This window comes from Macaca thibetana, chromosome 15 (assembly GCF_024542745.1).
Source record: "Macaca thibetana thibetana isolate TM-01 chromosome 15, ASM2454274v1, whole genome shotgun sequence".
In the NCBI taxonomy this organism is placed as follows: Eukaryota; Metazoa; Chordata; class Mammalia; order Primates; family Cercopithecidae; genus Macaca; species Macaca thibetana.
In genome coordinates, this window is record NC_065592.1 from 46,520,011 (window position 1) to 46,538,986 (window position 18,976).

General features: G+C 51.3%; 3 protein-coding genes across 15 annotated transcripts in view; 2 read left to right on the plus strand and 1 right to left on the minus strand.

Annotated features, from left to right (window-relative positions):
• Window positions 1–14,697, plus strand: part of SIGMAR1 (sigma non-opioid intracellular receptor 1) — a 168,799-nt gene extending 154,102 nt beyond the window's left edge. The window contains exons 2-5 of one of the 4 annotated variants that reach the window (XM_050760836.1): window positions 11,979–12,217; window positions 12,344–12,544; window positions 12,674–12,766; window positions 13,579–14,697. In XM_050760836.1, the coding sequence (XP_050616793.1) occupies window positions 12,067–12,217; window positions 12,344–12,544; window positions 12,674–12,766; window positions 13,579–13,805 (672 nt within the window). In that variant the 5' untranslated portion in view covers window positions 11,979–12,066 and the 3' untranslated portion in view covers window positions 13,806–14,697. Of the gene's footprint in view, window positions 1–11,921; window positions 12,218–12,343; window positions 12,545–12,673; window positions 12,767–13,578 lie in introns of those variants that run through there. The other 3 variants (XR_007719721.1, XM_050760835.1, XM_050760837.1) reach the window with 3 other exon arrangements.
• DCTN3 (dynactin subunit 3) overlaps window positions 1–18,976 on the plus strand; it is a 237,471-nt gene that overhangs the window by 201,278 nt on the left and 17,217 nt on the right. The gene's annotated exons all lie outside the window — the stretch shown is intronic.
• The window catches only part of GALT (galactose-1-phosphate uridylyltransferase), a 22,500-nt gene continuing 3,524 nt past the window's right edge, over window positions 1–18,976 (minus strand). The window contains exons 2-12 of one of the 5 annotated variants that reach the window (XM_050760795.1): window positions 3,814–3,961; window positions 3,345–3,514; window positions 3,036–3,111; window positions 2,898–2,946; window positions 2,640–2,769; window positions 2,430–2,486; window positions 2,145–2,267; window positions 1,705–1,837; window positions 1,518–1,601; window positions 1,038–1,192; window positions 1–220 (exon numbers count right to left, since the gene is read on the minus strand). In XM_050760795.1, the coding sequence (XP_050616752.1) occupies window positions 140–220; window positions 1,038–1,192; window positions 1,518–1,601; window positions 1,705–1,837; window positions 2,145–2,267; window positions 2,430–2,486; window positions 2,640–2,769; window positions 2,898–2,946; window positions 3,036–3,111; window positions 3,345–3,514; window positions 3,814–3,895 (1,140 nt within the window). In that variant the 5' untranslated portion in view covers window positions 3,896–3,961 and the 3' untranslated portion in view covers window positions 1–139. The other 4 variants (XM_050760793.1, XM_050760797.1, XM_050760796.1 and 1 more) reach the window with 4 other exon arrangements.

Consider the following 18,976-nt stretch of genomic DNA (forward strand, 5'->3'; position numbering starts at 1 on the left):
TTAAAGTTTGAGATGCACAGTTTTATTAATGCTATATCTGCCCAAATTCCAGGCCAGGATTCAAGGCCCTTTCTGCTTAATTCAGCAAGACTGTTGAAAAAAAAAAAAAAAAGGACTCAAGGCCCTGTGGTCGGCATGGTCAGGCGATGGTTGCTGTCTCCCTGTCCTTCTGCCCCAGGCTGTAATGAACATCAGGAAGTGCCCTTAGTCTCTCCGCAGCCTGGAAAAGGGACAGGGAGCAATTAAGGAGGATAAGGGCTGGGCTGCCAAGAATGGTGGTATGGACTTCTTTTCTTCTTTTTCTTTTTCTTTTTTTTTGAGACAAGGTCTCGCTCTGTTATCCAGGCTGGAATGCCATCATGCCATGATCATAGCTCACTGCAGCCTCAAACTCCTGGGCCCAAGTGATCCTATCTCAGCCTCCCAAGTATCTGGGACCACAGGTATATGCCACCACACCTGGCTAACTTTTTAAATTTTTTTTTGTAGAGACAAGGTCTTCCTATGTTTCCCAGGCTAGTCTTGAACTTCTGGGCTCAAGCAATCCTCCCATCTTGACCTCCCAAAGTGCTGGGATTAAGGCGTGAGCCACCACACCTGGCCAATGGTATGGAGTTCTGGGTGCTCAGAAGATACTTTGCTGGATATTGTGGTTTGAAATATGAATATGAAATATGAATGCCACAGGCCCACTGGGGGTGGGCCTGTGGAATTGTGAGGCTGGTGATAAGGACTGCTGGAGCCTCCAGGGGATGAAAGAGTTGAGCAGCTCCTGAGTCCCAAGGAATGCCCAGGTGGTTATGGGAACTATCAGGGTCATGACTGTTGGGATCCCTGGAGGAAGCAGGAGAGAAAGGAGATCTGAGGACCATACTCTCCTTCCAGGCCCTAGGGCTCCTAACTTTGGCAGTGCCTTCCCTGCCAGAGCTGTTTTCTGCCTTGTGCAATGATTGGAGCACAAGGGCAACAGAAGTATCAGGTGCCTGCACATACTGCATGTGAGAGTCTGGAGAAGCCAGACTGCTCTGAGTCCTGACCTGCTCAGGGGTGAGGTCCCTCTGAGCCTGAGCAAGCATTTCGTAGCCAACCATGAATTTCCGGACAGTGGCAGAGCGCAGGAGCGGAGGGTAGTAATGAGCGTGCAGCTGCCAGTGGTCCCAGTTGGCCCCGGCCTCGGATCCTGTGGGAGCCCCTGACAGAAAGAAGAGAGATAATGGGGAGAGAGAGCCCTTTTTCAGTTATCCAGCTTAGCCCCTACCCCCAAACCCAGCCAGGTGTCTGAAAACTACATCTCCCAGGATCCCTGCCTGAGAAGAGCTGGCAGGAGATTAGAAAGCATATTGGAGACATATTTTCACCAAGTTTGCTGCTCCACCCTCAGTCCCAGCATCTCTGCTCTTGCCACATCCCCCAGCAACTGTTTCAAGGCTTGCTCCTTTGGGGTTGCAGTTCACTGGGCTGGGCCCCAGGCCCAGAAATAGTGTTGGGGCTAGATATAGGTACTTGAAAAGCCTCACCATGCCAGCCCATGGAGTAGGGAAAGGACGTCTCAAAGAGGTTGTCGTACTTGGTCAAGAGCTTCTTCATGATGGAGGCTAGATCTGGAATCAGAGCCTGACTCTCAGCCTGGGGTCCAGATGCTGACCCTACTGGGAGCAACCCCCATCCAGTGCCTAGCCCCAGGATCCTACTTGGGAGACTGACCATCACGCTCAGCAGGGGTCAGCTCAGGTAGCCGCTGCACATGCCGACGGGGCAGCAGCAGTGTCTGGTAGGGCCATGTTGCCCAGAAGGGAACCAGTACTAACCAGTGCTCACTGGTTAGGACCAGACGTTCCTAGGCAGGCAGAATGGATAGGAAGTCATCAAGATGACATAAGAGCTGGGGTGGGGTCAGCAAATAGGCAGGGGAAGCAGAAGAAAAGAATGTGCCCAGAATCTGATGCCTTCTCACCACCTCCACCACTAACCACCCGAGTCTAAATCACCATCATCTTTCATTTAGATTACTGGATTATTGCTAAGGCCTCCTAGCAAGTCTCTCTCTCTACTAGTTCCCCTCTAGCTTTCTCCTTTACACACCCCTCTCGTGGGGTAAGAAAGTTAGGGACTCCTTGGGAACACAGGGCTTGGCTCTCTCCCACCTTCCTGAGTAGCTCCTGGCGGCTATACTCCATTAGCAGGGGCTCTCCGTGCTGACTCTTATAGGTCTGCTGAGATCGCTCCTCACGCTGGGCAATATCTGGCAGGAAACTGCTGGCCCACACCTGTCAAGGGGCAAAAGCAGAGAAGAACAGACAGGTCCTTTACTTCCAAGCCTCCACATCATTGTCATATTTCCTTTGTCTTATCCATTAATCCAGTTCCTGTGTCCACAGTGCTGGCTCAGACTCAGCCAAGAAACCCACTGGAGCCCCTGACACCCTTACCTGGCAGTGGGGATGGGGGTTGGAACAGCCCATCATGGCACCTTTGTTTTCAAAGATCTGTCAGATAGGGATAGGGAGCTTTGTTACCCAAAAGACACCAAGTCAGCTCCCTCCTGACCACATCCTGTGGAAACAGAAATGTTACTCCCCAGAACCAAAGCTTCATCACCCCCTCCCTGCCCATCCAGGGGAAGGGGCGACCTCACAAACCTGCACCCAAGGGTACTGGGCACCCAGCTCCTCTGTGACTGAGGCCCATGCATCAACAACAGCCCGGATCTCAGGGACCGACATGAGTGGCAGCGTTACATCCGACCAGGGGTGGAAGCACATGACCTTACTGGGTAGTGGGGGGGGGGGGTAAAGATAACTGAGAGGTAGGGCTTGGCTCTGCTATGGGCAGGGCCCAGCCCCAATGCTGAGTCTCCAACCCTGGTTTGAAAGTTGTAAGGGGAAATCCATAGTTACCAGACTCCTCGTGCAGCCTTTGCTTGGAAAAGGGGATGATCACTGGGTCCTGAGGTAAAGGAGTATGACTCTCTGCAGCAGAAGTCCCTCAAGAGGTCTAGCCACCCTCCTCCCCAACAGCAGTTGGAGCCAGGTTACCTGGACTGGGGGCATCAGGCTGCAGAGCTGGGAAGTCGTTGTCAAACAGGAAGGTGCTATCGTAGTGGGGATTCACCTACTGACAAGGATGGGCTAGAAGCACTCACTGCCCCATACCACCAGTTACCTGGTGGGCTTCAAAGACTGGACAGGCTACAAGTGAGTAGGCAAGGCCCACTCTAGGGGACCAAAAAGCTTGGTGGGATATGACCCAGAAGGAGGTTCACTACCCCTGTGGGTGGAGGACAGCTCTAAGAGGGAACTACTCCCTGTGGCCCAGCCTGCAGATGCAGGGCTCTACAGGCTTACCTCTCCATTGGCTCGGGTGGCCCCGGGACACAGAGGGTTGAGGGGGTCATGGCGGGGCACTGTCTTCAGAAGCTGGGGCTCCACTTGACCCTGCCAGGGCCGCTTCATGCGGTGAGCTGACACCAGCACCCACTCATCCTGCAGCGGGTTGTAGCGTATATGCTGATGGTCTAGGGCCAGACAGTTAAGATCAGTCCTCAGAGCTCTCTAGCTCCCTCTCTCCTGGGTCTCACCCACCAGCAGGCCCAAGCTCGGAAGCGTCCTCTCCGCCCCGTCCCGCTCAGGAGCTAGAGGCCCAGGATTGGACCTTCCCAACGCCAATTGGCCTGCAGCTCGTACACAGGCGACTGTATGCCTTGTCGGTCTGGCTCGGGATGAGCGTTCCAACCTTAGGTGGGGGCGAGAGCTTCCTAAAGAAGGGGAGGGCTCGGCTCCGCGCCCCAGGGAGTCCCTGCCGCGGTGCAGTTACCGCTTGCCCGGAAGGTTGCTGCTGCGGCGTCCGCCTCTGACGCCTGCTGGCGCTGCTCAGGATCGGTTCCGCTGCGCGACATGAGGCCACCGGGGATCCGCTGGAAAATCTACAGGGCAGTGCCTCACCCTTCACTTTCTCCGTCTACACCGCCCCTCCCCGCGCCGCCCCCGATGATTGGCCAGCCGCCAGCACGTGACTGACGGCTGCCCTGCCACCTGGGGGCGGGGTTCAGAACAGCTGTGAACCCTGGGGGCCGACATTGATGATCCCACTCCACCCAGAGCTGGAGCCACTGCACTGGAAGAACCTCTGTGAAAGCTGCCTACTGCAGAATCCTTGGGCTCCAGGACGCCTACAAGACGCTTGCTGCAATCATTCATTTGATCTTTCATTCAGCAAATATTTACTGAGCATCTACCATGTGCTAGACACCTAGGCTGTGTGAAGCATTGGGCTGCGCAAGTCAGGCATGGCCTCTGCCCTGCCTGAGCTTACATTCTAGGGCGAGTAAGGATATGACCCTGGATCAACAGTGCCTCAGTCACCTGCTCAGTGGCTGTAGTGGAGGAGGGCAAACTTGGTGGGGCTGTGTGGAGTACTATATCCATTATCCTATCCCTAAAAGCAAAAACAGATTTCGGAAAAAGGGCTGAGTAACCATATTGCCTTTCTTTCTCTCACTCTTGCTCTGCTTCTTCCTCTCTCTCTCTCTCTCCTGCACACACCAAGACAGCACAAGAAGTGGGAGGGGTAAAAGAGCTATAAAAAATCTACAAATGGCCGAGCTCGGTGGCTCACGCCTGTAATCCCAACACTTTGGGAGACCAAGGCGGGCGGATCACGAGGTCAAGAGATTGAGACCATCCTGGCCAACATGGTGAAATCCCGTCTTTAGTAAAAAAAAAAAAAAAAAAAAAAAAAAAAAAAGCTGGGCGTGGTGGCGCACACCTGTAGTCCCAGCTACTCAGGAGGCTGAGGCAGAAGAATCACTTGAACCCGGGAGGCAGAGGTTGCAGTGAGCCGAGATCGCGCCACTGAACTCCAGCCTGGCAACAGAGCGAGACCTTGTCTAAAAAAAAAAAAAAAAAATCTGAAAATGTGGGGAGTACAGGACTATCAGAAGCTCCAGCCATCATCTAGGTGGGGCCTAGTGTTTCCTTTACACATCCCCTTCCCTTTTCTAAATTTTCCTTGGATCGGACCAATTGGCTAACACTAGGATAAAATTCAAATGAATTCCTCCCCTGGTACTTTTTTTTTTTTTTTCTTTGAGACAGAGTCTCACTTTGCCACCCAGGCTGGAGTGCAGTGGTGTGATCTTGGCTCACTGCAGCCTCCACCTCCTGGGTTCATGCAATTCTCCTGCCTCAGTCTCCCGAGTAGCTGGGATTACAGGTTCATGCCACCACACCCGGCTAATTTTTGTATTTTTAGTAGAGATGGGGTTTCACATGTTGGCCAGGCTGGTCTTGAACTCCTGACTTCAAGTGATCCTCCCGCCTCAGCCTCCCAAACGGCTGGCCCCCTGGTACTTTTAAAGAGCCATCTAAATATTGTCTAAACCTCTTCCCCATTTCACAGTGGGGACCAGAGGACTCAAGGTCACCCAGAGAATTAGTGGCCAAGCTGAGATTTGAATGCGAGTTTCCAAGACTCTTCCCAGTGCTGTGAGATGCCTCTGAGACTTCAGTGGAATGTAGGACAGAAACCCAGTGACAGAAGTTGAGCCATAGCAGGGACGTCCCTTCCCCCAGTCCAGGCCAAAGCAAGCTAGGTGTTTTGCAATTGAGCTGCAAAAACTAGGTCATGGGTCATTTACTTGATCTCTGCCCTAAGGTCCTCAGACTGTAGGAGACAGGGAGCTGGGGACTGAGAAACGGGGGTTTTACCTGTCCCACTGGCTGTTCATATTACCCAAAGAGGTGAGACAGGAACAGGAGATCTGCTTTTCTGTTCTCTCAGTTATATTTGAGTGACTAGAGTTTGTAGACAGCTCCATTTTCCCAAGAACACTAGTGCTTCAGTGCCACACCCTGAATCATGCTAACTAAATCCTGACCCCCATCAGGAACATCTTTCAGGAGCATCTCCATAACTCTCCTCTATGACTCCCCAAGGTCATTTTTTGGAGGAAGAGGAGAATGACTAAGATGGGGCCTACCCAGCTCCCTCCCTCCCAGATCCCAGAGGTGTTGTTACAGTAAAGGGATCCCAATCCAGACCCCAAGAGAGGATTCTTGGATCTCATGCAAGAAAGAATTCAAGGTGGGTCCATAGTGTGAAGTCAAAGCAAGTTTATTAGGAAAGTGAAGGAATAAAAAAATGGCTACTCCATAGACAGAGCACCTCTGAGGGCTGCTGGTTGACCATTTCTTTTTTTTTTTTTTTTTTTTTGAGACGGAGTCTAGCTCTGTTGCCCAGGCTGGAGTGCAGTGGCCGGATCTCAGCTCACTGCAAGCTCCGCCTCCCGGGTTCACGCCATTCTCCTGCCTCAGCCTCCCGAGTAGCTGGGAGTACAGGCGCCCGCCACCTCGCCCGGCTAATTTTTTTTGCATTTTAGTAGAGACAGGGTTTCACCGTGTTAGCCAGGATGGTCTCGATCTCCTGAACTCGTGATCCGCCCGTCTCGGCCTCCCAAAGTGCTGGGATTACAGGCTTGAGCCACCGCGCCCGGCCTGGTTGACCATTTCTATAATTTTTATGTGTTTTTTTTTTTATTTTCTTTCTTTTTTTTTTTTTTTTTTTGAGACGGAGTTTCACTCTGTTGCCCAGGCTGGAATGCAGTGGCTTAATCTTGGTTCACCGCAACCTCTGCCTCCCAGGTTCAAGTGATCCTCCTGCCTCAGCCTCCTGAGTAGCTGGGATTACAGGCACCCACCATCATACTCGGCTAATTTTTGTATTTTTTAGAGACAGGATTTTCCCATGTTGGCCAGGCTGGTCTTGAACACCTGACCTCAGGTAATCTGCCCATCTCGACCTTCCCAGAGTGCTGGGATTACAGGTGTAAGCCACTACACCTGGAAAAGCTTTCTGAAAGACCAGATAGGGGAGCTGTAGGCCCAGATGATCCCAGAAAGCTGTTCCTGGAATGGGGAGCAGAGACCAAATTTGGGGGCTAATCCCTGCTGCTCAGGGTTCTTAGTGAGTTGTCCAGTCAGAAATGCCACAGAAGCCAGAACCAATACAAAAGTATGTTCCCTCAATCCTTCATTCTCCTCTAGATAATCCCTTCTTTATCCTTAATTTCTCTCCCAAGTTTCTTTCTTTCTTTTTTTTTTTTTTAGATGGAGTCTCACTCTGTCGCCCAGGCTAGAGTACAGTGGTGCAATCTAGGCTCACCGCCTCCTGGATTCAAGTGATTCTCCTGCCTCAGCCTCCCCAGTAGCTGGGATTACAGGCATGCACCACCACACCCGGCTAATTTTTGTATTTGTAGTAGAGACAGGGTTTCATCATGTTGGCCAGGCTGGTCTCAAACTCCTGACCTCAGGTGATCTGCCTGCCTCTGCCTCCCAAATAACTGGGATTACAGGCATGAGCCACCATGCCCAGCCTGCTAAGTTTCTTAAAAACATAGGCCATCTTCCTGGCCTCTACTCTTAGCTGCATGGTATATTGTAACGCATCTTTTGCCCTATATTTGTCAGGGTAAGTAATCTTAGTTGCTGTAACAAACACTCCCAAAACTCAATGGCTTAGCACTACAGTCAATTCTGGGGATAACAGGGAGGCCTGTTCCAAGCAGGATTTAGGGATCCAGGTGCCATCCATCTAGTAGCTATGCCATTTCCTAGGGTCTCAGAATACTCCACTAGAGATCCTCTATAACTACAGTAGTAGATGAGGGAAGAAAGAAAATGTAAAGAACTTCAAGCTGGGCATGGTAGTATGTGCCTGTAGTCCCCCAGCTACTTGGGAAGCCAAGGTAGGAGATCACTTGAGCCCAAGAGTTTGATACCAGTCTGGGAGTGACATAGCACAATCCCGTCTCTTAAAAAGAGAGAGAGAGAGAAAAAAAAAAAAAAAAAAAAAACAATTTCAGAGGAGACTTTAGGAGCCAGCCCTGGAAATGTCATACATCATTTCTATTTCTATCTATATTTCATTGGCCAGAATGCAATCACATGACCCAGAGTAGACTGTGGAATCTAATCTAGCGGTCCAAGAGCAAGAGGAAATGGATTTGTGAATGTATAGCATTGTCTCTGCCACATACCCCTACTGAGAAGTCTAATTATCATTTCCCATCATATTATTCAATCTCTCAATTATACTTCACTGTGTTAACCCTTCATTCCATTACTTTCTTTTTTTTTTTCAGACGGAGTTTTGCTCTCGTTGCCCAGGCTGAAGTGCAATGGCATGATCTCAGCTCACTGCAACCTCCGCCTCCCAGGTTCAAGCGATTCTCCTGCCTCAGCCTCCCAAGAAGCTGGGATTATAGGTATGCACCACCACGCCTGGCTAATTTTGTGTTTTTAGTACAGATGGGGTTTCTCCATGTTGGTCAGGCTGGTTTTGAACTGCCAACCTCAGGTGATCCGGCCACCTCAGCCTCCCAAAGGGCTGGGATTACAGGCGTGAGCCACCGCGCTTGGCCCATTCCATCACTCTTGAGAAAGTAAAGAAACTTTTTATCTGAGAAATGCCAGCCCCTTTTAATTATCAGGCCCAGAGAGGCATTAAAATGTGACAGCATGGGCCTGGCGTAGTGGCTCACGCCTGTAATCCCAGCAATTTGGGAGGTTGAGGTGGGCGAATCACGAGGTCAGGAGTTCAAGACCAGCCTGGCCAACCTGGTGAAACCCTGTCTCTACTAAAAATACAAAAAAATTAGCTGGATGTGGTGGCGGGCGCCTGTAGTTCCAGCTACTTGGGAGGCTGAGGCAGGAGAATTGCTTGAACCGGGAGGCGGAGGTTGCAGTGAGCTGAGATTGTGCCACTGCACTCCAGCCTGGGCAACAGTGGAGACTCCGTCCCAAAAAAAAAAAAAAAAAATTAGGTTAAAATAAAGTGACCGGGCACAGTGGCTCATACCTATAATCCCACACTTTGGGAAGCCAAGGAGGGTGGGTCACCTGAGGTCAGGAGTTAGAGACCAGCCTCAACATGGCAAAAACCTGTCTCCACTAAAAATACAAAAATTAGCCACGCACGGTGACGCACACCTGTGGTCCCAGCTACTCGGGAGGCTGAAGGAGGAGGATAGCTTGAACATGGGAGGCGGGGGTTGCAGTGAGCCAAGATCGCACCACTGCACTCCAGCCTAGGCAACAGAGTAAGAATCCATCTCCAAGAAAATAAAAAATAAAAATAAAAACCACTTATAAAATAAAAATAAAAAATGCTTGTATCAACACTCCCCAAGGCAACCTGGAAGTGTGTCCCGAGCAGTTGCTCTCTACCTTGGCCCAAATAAACTCTCTATATTAATTTTGCCTCAGCTTTTTCTTTTTTTCCTCACTGTTGTTTTTGTTTGTTTGTTTTTCTCTTTTGAGACAGAGTCTCACTCTGTTGCCCAGGCAGGAATGCAATGGCACAATCTCCGCTCACTGCAACCTCCACCTCCTGGGTTCAAACGATTCTCCTGCCTCAGCCTCCCGAGTATCTGGGCCAAGTGAGTGGCACGCGCCACCATGCTTGGCTAATTTTTGTATTTTTTAGTAGAGATGGGGTTTCACCATGTTGGTCAGGCTGGTCTCGAACTCCTGACCTCGTGATCCGCCTGCCTCGGCCTCCCAAAGGGCTGGGATTACAGGCGTGAGCCACTGCGCCCGGACTGTTTTGTTTGAGATGGGGTTTCGCTCTTTCACACCCAGGTTGGAGTGCAATGGTGCGATCTCGGCTCACCACAACCTCCACCTCCTGTGTTCAAGTGATTCTCCTGCCTCAGCCTCCCGAGTAGCTGGGATTACCAGCATATGCCACCATATGCCCAGCTAATTTTGTATTTTTAGTAGAGACAGGGTTTCTCCATGTTGGTCAGGCTGGTCTCAAACCCCCGACCTCAGGTGATCCACCTGCCTCGGCCTCCCAAAGTGTTGGGATTACAGGCGTGAGCCACTGTGCCGGGCCCCTTTTTCTTTCTGGAGACAGGGTCTCCCTCTGTTGCCCAGGCTGGAGTATAGTGGCATGATCTTGGCTCATTGCAACCTCCACCTTCTGGGTTCAAGCGATTCTCCTGCTTCAGCCTCCTGAGTAGCTGGGACTACAGGCACCTGCCACCACGCCCGGCTAATTTTTTGTATTTTAGTAGAGACAAGGTTTCACCATGTTGCCCAGGGTAGTTTCGAACTTCTAAGCTCAGGAAATCTGGCTGCCCGCCTTAGCCTCCCAAAGTGCTGGGATTACAGGCATATGCCACTGCGGCCAGCCCTTTTTTTTTTTTTTTTTTTTTTTTTTTGAGGCAGGGTATTGCTCTGTTGGCTCACTGCAACCTCCACTTCCCAGGTTCAAGCGGATCCTCGCACTTCAGCCTCCCGAGTAGCTGGGACTACAAGTGTGCGCACCTACTCCTGACTAATTTTTGTACTTTTTGCAGAGATGGGGTTTCACCATGTTGCCCAGGCTGGTCTCGAATACCTGGACTCAAGTGTTCCGTCTGCCTCAGCCTCCCAAAGCATTGGGATTACAAGTATGAACCACTTCGCCCAGCCTCAGTTTCCTTCTTCAAGGTCAAAAACGTATGAGGGTACTCTTTTCCAGTTCCTTTGTGTTTTATATATATAACCATCACGTAAAATGCTCACCATGTGGGGCACTAACTGCTTTACAAATATTAACACATCTAATCTCATCAAAATGAAGATATGTACTATGAGGTAGGTACTTTTGTCCATTCAATTTTACCAGTAAGAAAACTAAGTTACAGAGATTTTAAGTAACCTGCCCAAGATCAGACAACTAGTAGGTAGCAGGAGCCAGGCTTTGAACTCAGGCAGTCCAGCTCGAGTTTATTTCTTAATCACTGCACAATGCTGCCTCTTTTCTCTTTTGTTTCTTTTCCTTTTTGCTTTCTTCTTCCTCTGCCTACCCTTTGCTTTTGGTGATCTCCAGGGCTCTGTCTTTAGCCTTATCTTACTCTATTCTCTCTCCCTGTGAGATTTTATCAATTCTTAGAGGTTTTCTGTAGACTCTCCAGTGAGATCCCTAAGCTGGGGAGTGGGACCATTGTTTCTACCCATATCCCTAATGGTCACTACAGAACTTGGCACATACAAGTGCCAACAAAATATCTGAATGAATGACAACTCCCAGCTCTACCTCCAGACTGGAGCTGAGCTTCCAGACCTGGATGCTCAGCTGCCCACTAGACATGCAAAGGATGTTAGCCAAATAAGGGGAAAGTGGGGATAGGGTAAAGGGGGAAAGAGTATTCCAGGAAGAAGAGATCAAGCCCTACCAACTTCATTTCCAGAGTTGTTAAGCTCATTTCTTTCTTCCATCTCCACTGACACAGACCTTCCCTCTTACCTGGCCCATGGTCATGGTCTCCCTGACTCATCTTGCTCCTCTCCACTCGGCAGTCCTGTGCCACTCGGTGGCAAAATCTAATCCCCTTCCTCCCCTGCTGATACCCCTCAGCTGGTTTACAAGGCCTCCTCTCACATTTTGTGCTGCATAACAGAGAAGGAATTGTAGGCCCCTGAAGACCCCAAGCTGTCTCTCCTCGGGGGCCTTTGCTCTAGGGGCCGGTCCCTGCGAACTGGCGTGCCCCCTCTGCGCGCTCTTAAAGACACAGTTCAGGTGTCACTGCCTCTGGAATGCCCACCCTAGGGCTCCCAGCTTGAACTGCCTCCCCTCCCCTTCAGTCCTGGTAAAGGAGGGCCCTAACAATCGTTGAGTCCCAGAAGGCTCCACTTCCGGGTTCGTCTGCTTCAACCAGCCAGTGAGCTCGGGCGAGCCAGTCCATTCTGGGTCTCACTACCCCCACCCCATCCGTTTGTAGAGTGGCGCTAGGTCAGACCTCGCCTGAAGACCCTGCCATCTGCAGCTGGGCAACTTAGCCCCACCCCCTCGCCGCCCTTGCGCGGCACCGCCACACTATTCCGTGCTCCCCCCGAAGAAATGGTTCGACCGAAGGGGCGGTGCCAAGGTGACTGGCCGCTCCTATTGGTCAGGGCGAACCGTACCACGGCGGTGGCGGGGGAGCGCTTCGTGGGCAGCCGGCGGGCTCCGAGGCGGTGAGTGCAAAGCCTCAGACCCCGGCTCGCTCCTGCGTTGCGCCGTGCTAGGCCGCCCGCCGGGATGCAGTGGGCCGTGGGCCGGCGGTGGGCGTGGGCCGCGCTGTTCCTGGCTGTCGCAGCGGTGCTGACCCAGGTCGTCTGGCTCTGGCTGGGTACGCAGAGCTTCGTCTTCCAGCGCGAAGAGATAGCGCAGTTGGCGCGGCAGTATGCTGGTGAGCGGGCAGAGGGCGGGGAGGGGAGCGGCCGGCCCGGGAGCGGAGCCTAGGGTTCCGAAGGCGCCATCCCCGGACCCAGGACCGGTGCCGGCCCTGACTCCGCCGCCCCTCTGCCTCCGCCAGGGCTGGACCACGAGCTGGCCTTCTCTCGGCTGATCGTGGAGCTGCGGCGGCTGCACCCAGGCCACGTGCTGCCCGACGAGGAGCTGCAGTGGGTGTTCGTGAATGCGGGTGGCTGGATGGGCGCCATGTGCCTTCTGCACGCCTCGCTGTCCGAGTATGTGCTGCTCTTCGGCACCGCCCTAGGCTCCCGCGGCCACTCGGGTCAGTGCTAGCGGCGGGCCGGATTGGGAGGCTGGGGTTGTAGAGAGGCCCATGCCCTCCTGTCTGATGTTTGGCTGGGCCGTGCGATGGCGCGAATACCCTGATAGTGTCCATGCGATTGTCACTCAGGGCGCTACTGGGCTGAGATCTCGGATACCATCATCTCTGGCACCTTCCACCAGTGGAGAGAGGGCACCACCAAAAGTGAGGTCTTCTACCCAGGTGGGTAAGAAGGCTCTGTCAGAGAAGTGGGTGCCTTCACGTGGGGGGTGCCCACAATTGCGGGGAGCATGGCATGGAAAAGGAGTGTGTTGGGGGGCCCTCCTCATGGTTCCCTTCCTCCACCCTCCCATAAGCCACAGGTGATTGGTTGGGGCAGAGCTGAGGGACTCTTGCTTTCCTCTGTCAAGGGGAAACAAAACATAACAACTTCCTGTTAAACATGTCTGATTTTTATCTGCCCAGGCACAATTTTGCCCAGACAATATTCCAACAACTGTTGGGGAGACAGTGGGTAATCAGAAATGCTCTCAATACTCCAAAAGACAATACAGACAGTTATCTTTTTTTTTTTAATAGTGCAACAATTTGCTTAAGAAATAGAGCATTGGACTTCCCAGTACATTTGAGGTTGGGTGTATGCATCGCAGGCATGGTGGTTGAACAGCTACACTTTTCAGATAAAGCCTCACAAGTCCTGGAACTACCCCTTTCCTAGCTACAAGCCCAGCCCAGGTTTAGCTAAATTTCTGCTTGTTTCGAGTGAGGCTTGGGAGTGCAGACTTCCATACAGTGGGCCCATGGCCAAGCAAGGTAGCCGTCTATGGCTTCCCCCAAGAGAGGACATGGGTCAGATGATGCCACAGAACATTTAGGAGTAGCCGTATGGGCCAGCCCAGTGAGGTAGGGCCTTTTGTTTTTCTGAAGCTCCCTCTCCATTCCCCACCCCTAGTTAGTCCATGGGCCAGGAAAGCAGCAGCCATGGAAGGGCAAGGCAGAGCTGGCTCTTCACTTGGGTGCTCCCTGTCCCCCAGGGGAGACGGTAGTGCATGGGCCTGGTGAGGCAACAGCTGTGGAGTGGGGGCCAAACACATGGATGGTGGAGTACGGCCGGGGTGTCATCCCATCCACCCTGGCCTTCGCGCTGGCCGACACTGTCTTCAGCACCCAGGACTTCCTCACCCTCTTCTATACTCTTCGCTCCTATGCTCGGGGCCTCCGGCTTGAGCTCACCACCTACCTCTTCGGCCAGGATCCTTGACCAGCCAGGCCTGAAGGAAGACCTGTGGATGGACAGGAGCGGGCAGGCCCGCACATATCCACTTGCTGGAGCCCATGTTTACAGACAGGGACGTACACCATGCAGATCCCGAGTTCCTGCTGTATGAGCAGGGATATCCATGCTTATGTATCCAAACACAGAGAACCATGGGAACTAATGAGACACATATAGATACTGAGACCTGTGTGTACAGTAGGACCATGCACTCATACCCATCTGGATAGGGAGCCCCTGGTATACCAAGGGAGCCAGTTGTGTTCAAACACACACATCACAAGCTTGACTCACTAACTCAGGCCTTTCCAGAGCTCCACAGCTTCCCACCCCCTCCCCACCAAACTGGGGTTCTGGAGTTAAGGATGGGGGAGGGTATTATACTGCCTCAGTCTGACTCCTCAACCCAGCAGCAATTTGAGGGGATGAGGGGGAAGAGGAGCTGCCTTTTGGAGGCACCCTTCACCTGCAGCTATGATGCCCTTCCCCTTCTCCCCTGTCCTCACCATATGCCTTATCCCCATTCTACTCCCCTGCTATGCAAGTGCCCCTGTGGCTTGTCCCCAACCCCCTCGGCAACCAAGCTCACCTGGGGAACCAGAGTAATGTGAAGAATGCTTGAAGTCAGCATCTTCCATCCAGAAAGGCCCCCATTCTTCCTTTGGGGATATGATGCAGAAGCTGGTTTCAGCCCAGGACCCGCCACTGAGGAGGGGATCTAGGCAGGTGGGCCTGATTCCAAGGGGGCCTTCCTGGCCTGGAGAAGGCCTTTTACACACACACAACACACACACACATCACAGTTTTCAGACAGCCCCTGCTGCATTCTCTGTCCATCTTTCTGTTTCTGTTAATAAAGATTTGTTGATCTGTTCCATCTTTTTGTGTGTCTGAGCAGCCCGAAAAAGCCTCTGACTCCTGGGGACCTCAGGAAGATCTCTCTCTTGCTGTGTGATTCATGGTTTTTTTTTTTTTTTTTTTTTTTTTTTTTTTTTTTAAGAGATGGGGTCTCCTCTGTTGCCCAGGCTGGAGAGTGGCACAGCGACATGATCATAGCTCCCTGCAGCCTTGAACTCGTGGTCCCAAACAATCTTCCTGCCTTAACCTTATGAGTAGCTGGGACTATAGGCAAATGCCACCATGCCTGGTTAGCTTTTTAAATTTTTTTTTAGAGACGGGGTCTTGCTATGTTGCCCCAGCTGATCTCCAGCTCCTGGCCTCAAGTAATCTTCCCTTAGTCTCCAGAGTAACTGGGATAACAGAAACAAGCCACTGTGCCTCACAAGACAGTGGCTTTTGACTAGTAGGGACTATATACTTGAGTGTGCCTTAGAATCACCTAAGACACTCTTTGAGTCAGTAGCTCAGACTATTGAGCTCCATTGCCAGAGATCAGCCTGTTCAATGATTCTCTCCAACACAGCTGTGAATGCCACAATTTGAGAAATTCAGGGCAGGGTGGCCTGGAGTGTGTCTTGGCCTTACCTCTGCCGGTGGGATCCTGGGAACAGTCCTAAGAATCTTCCCCTGGATGGCCACAGGGTGGCAGTGTGCATCCACTTTTTAGCTTAAAGGCATAGTTGTTCTCGGCTTTTTTTCAGGGCTCCCAGCGTGGTGTCTGCCCCCACCCAGAACAGGAGTTCCTCCAGTCTATGGTCTACCTTCTTCAGGACCCACCACTAATGTGGAGGCTCCCACAGTGAAAGGCAGGCACACTACCTGGCAGTATGTGAGGTAGGTAGGGCCAGGATTCAGGTAAGGCAAGAGAGGTGCCTAAAGTGCATTCATTCCCAGAGACCCTGCTCTTGCCTTAACTTCTGCATCCTACACACCAAGTATGCCTCACCCTCATCCTGGCCCTGTTCTGAGGGTAAGGCATAGATCACTCCTGCTTCTCAGGATTCCTGGTGTTTTAAAAATGGAAGAAACATGGTTATAAAAATTAGATATTTTAAGATTTTAATGAACACAAATCTGAAAGACTATATGTATAACTGCATTTAGAAACAACAACTGAATGTGGAGTCCAGGTAAGTTGGCCATCCTGACCCGGACTCTTCACCCCCATTACCACCGTGTCAGGCATAGTAGGCTCTGGCCGGCTCCTCTCCATTGACCCCAGGTTGCAAAGCCATGCCTCCTTGGGGGATTCCTACTCTGTAACCCAGCTCTGCCTCTAGGCTCAGAGTCCACATGTCAGGGATGACCCAGCTTGCCCTGTCATTCCTCCCAAACGTCCACAAAGGGCTAGGCTCCCAGGCCCCTCCTAATCTCTGCTGCTAAATCTGTTGGTCATTTCATAATTCTCAGCTTTCATTTGACACAGGTAATCACTCTGAAGGCACTCTTAGCTTCTGGGACACTACTCTTCCTTTTCTGGATTTTTTTTTTTTTTTTTTTTTTTTTTTTTAGTAGAGACAGAGTTTCACCACATTGGCCAGGCTGGTCTCAAAACTCCTGACTTCAAGTGATCTGCCCGCTTGGCCTTACAAAGTGCTGGGATTACAGGTGTGAGCCACTGCACCCAGCTACTGGATTCCTATCTCCTCATTCTCTGACTTTCTTGGGCTTAGTCCTCAAACCTCTTCTCTGTTTACACCCCTTCCCAGGTGATTCTGTGACTTTACCATCTATATATCTTGACTTCTAAATTTCTGTCTCAGCCTAAATCTCTTTCCTGAGCACCGGAGTTGGAAATCTTACTGCCTTCATCTCTACTCAACATCTCCACTTGACTGTCTAATAGGTATCTCAGATTTGAGATATCCAAAGCAAACCAAATTCTTTCCCAACCCCACACCACCACCATCTTGTAGTCTTTACTCTCTGAATTAAGGGCACCTACATTTACCCAGCTGCCCAGAGTCATTTTGGACACGTCTGTTTCACGTCCCAGATGCGATCCATCATCAAATACTGTTTTTGTCTGCAGAATATATCCAGACTCTAACCATGTCTTCTCACCTCCACTGCCCCCACCCTGGTCTAAGACACCATCATCTGTTGCCTATAGACTATTGCAATGGTCCCTTAACTGATCACACATGCATCCTGTGTGGAGGGTTCTCCTTGCGGCAGCCAGTCAGACTTTCACTCTCTGCCGAGACATATCCAATGGCTTTCCATCTCATTCTGTCCTTTCACTCCTTACAAGGGCCTACTCCAAGGCCCATGTTTCCTCTGATCAGACATTCCAACTGCTCACCCCTTCAGTCCCCCATTCCGACCCAGTGGCCTCCTTGCTTTTCTTCCAACACATCAAGCAAAATTCTGTCCCAGGATATTTGCACCTGCTATTCTGACCGCAGTGCTCGTCCCAAGGTATCCACATAGCCATAGCTCTCTTCCTCCCCTCCTTCAATTCCTGCTCACTGAGTTCTTCAACACTTATATAATATTATCTCTTGCATGGTGATTTTAAATACCTTCACAAAATTTTTGATGCTCTGTCCTTCAAGAGGTGAAGCCTAAATTCCTTCCCCTTGAGTGGGCTAGACTCAATTATGTACTTTCACAAATAATGTGGCAGACATAACAGTGTGTGACTTCTAGGACTAGGCCATAAAAAGCATTGCTGCCTAAAGAGTCTCTCTTGGATCATTCTGGGGGAAACCAACTGCCATGTTGAGAGGACATACAACCAATCCTATGGAGAGGCCCACATTGCAGGGAAACAGGCCCCCTGCCAAGGGCCATGCAAGTGAGCCATCTTGGAAGTAGATCCTCCAGTCCCAGTCAAACCTTCAGATGACTGCAGCCCTGGCCAACCTTTTTACTACAGAACCTTAGAGGATAATGAGTCAGAACCATCCAGACCCACAGAATTGTGAGAAAATAAATGTTTTTTGTTTTAAGCTGCTAAATTATGGGGTGATTTGTCACACAGCAATAGGTAACTAATGCGCCCCTTCTGTTCCCCCCAACGCAGCTACATTTTTCTGCATGGTGCTTATCACTATCTGACACACTGTATATTTCCCCCACTTAGAATTGTACCATTATAATAAGGACTTTGTTTTATTTGCTCCTGTGTCCAACAGTGCCTGGCAAAAAATAATAATAATAATAATAAATATGTGTTGGATGAATGAAGCATGGGTCTCTGAAGGTCTAGGTCTGTCTCTGTCTCTGTGAGGTATAGGACCAGACTGTGGGTGTGAGAGGCAGCCTTTCCTTTTCACAGACGAAGAGAGATAAACCAAGTCCCAGTCAAGCATATTCCTTCCCCTCAGCCCTTCCCAGTTGTAGCCCTCCTGGCCCAGACCCCAAAAGTGGATTAACTTCGCTTGATTGATTTGGGAGCTGTGGGAGTGACTGCCCAGTCCCTTGCCCGTCAACCCAAACCCTACAAAGCACTCTCCAAACACTCAGAACTGGAATTTCACCAAGCCAATTCCTACCTTTCCAGGAAGACTCTGACCACCTACCTTTGTCCATGCACCTTCTCTGAACAGCCAGGGGAAGCTGTGGTGGGGGAAAGGGAGCAAGCAGGGCACAAGGGTTCTGTGGATCGCTACCCTCTGCTCTCCAGTCTTCCAGTAGACTTCCGGGGCATGTCTGTCTGCCTGGCACATTCACTGATTCTCCCCTCCCAGCATCAGGGAGGGTTGGGCAGAGGAGGAGGCTTGGCTCTGCCCCAGGATACTCACACCAAACAAAGCCACGGGGGAGGAGGCATCAGTACCGACAGGAGCTTCTGGAGGCTGGGGGGTTCTGATGGGCTCAGAGGTCTGAAATCTGAGGTGGAGGACACTGGGGCAGCCAAAGGTATGAATGGGGCTGAGCCTCAGCATGGCCAGGAATGGGCCATAGGGAACCAGGACTTAGTGCTGCAGTAGGAGCTGCGCATAGAAGGGTGCAGAGAAGGGTGGTGGCTGGAGGCAGGGAGAGCAGGGAGGAGGCACCCACCATGGGATCCTGGTCAGAAGAGCTGGTGGTTTGAGCCAGAGCAAGCTGAGGCTGAGAGAAGTGGACTGATTGGGGGAGGACAAGGGAGGAGGGAGGACACAAAGGTCACGTCAGGATTCCTGCCTTCTGGGTGTGAGGTCAGAAGACAGTCCCTGGTGCCACAGTTTCATACCTATGCAGGTGTCACCCCTACAGACACCTGCTGTTCACTTACACACTTGGCATCACCTCACCTCGCTTTGGTAGGT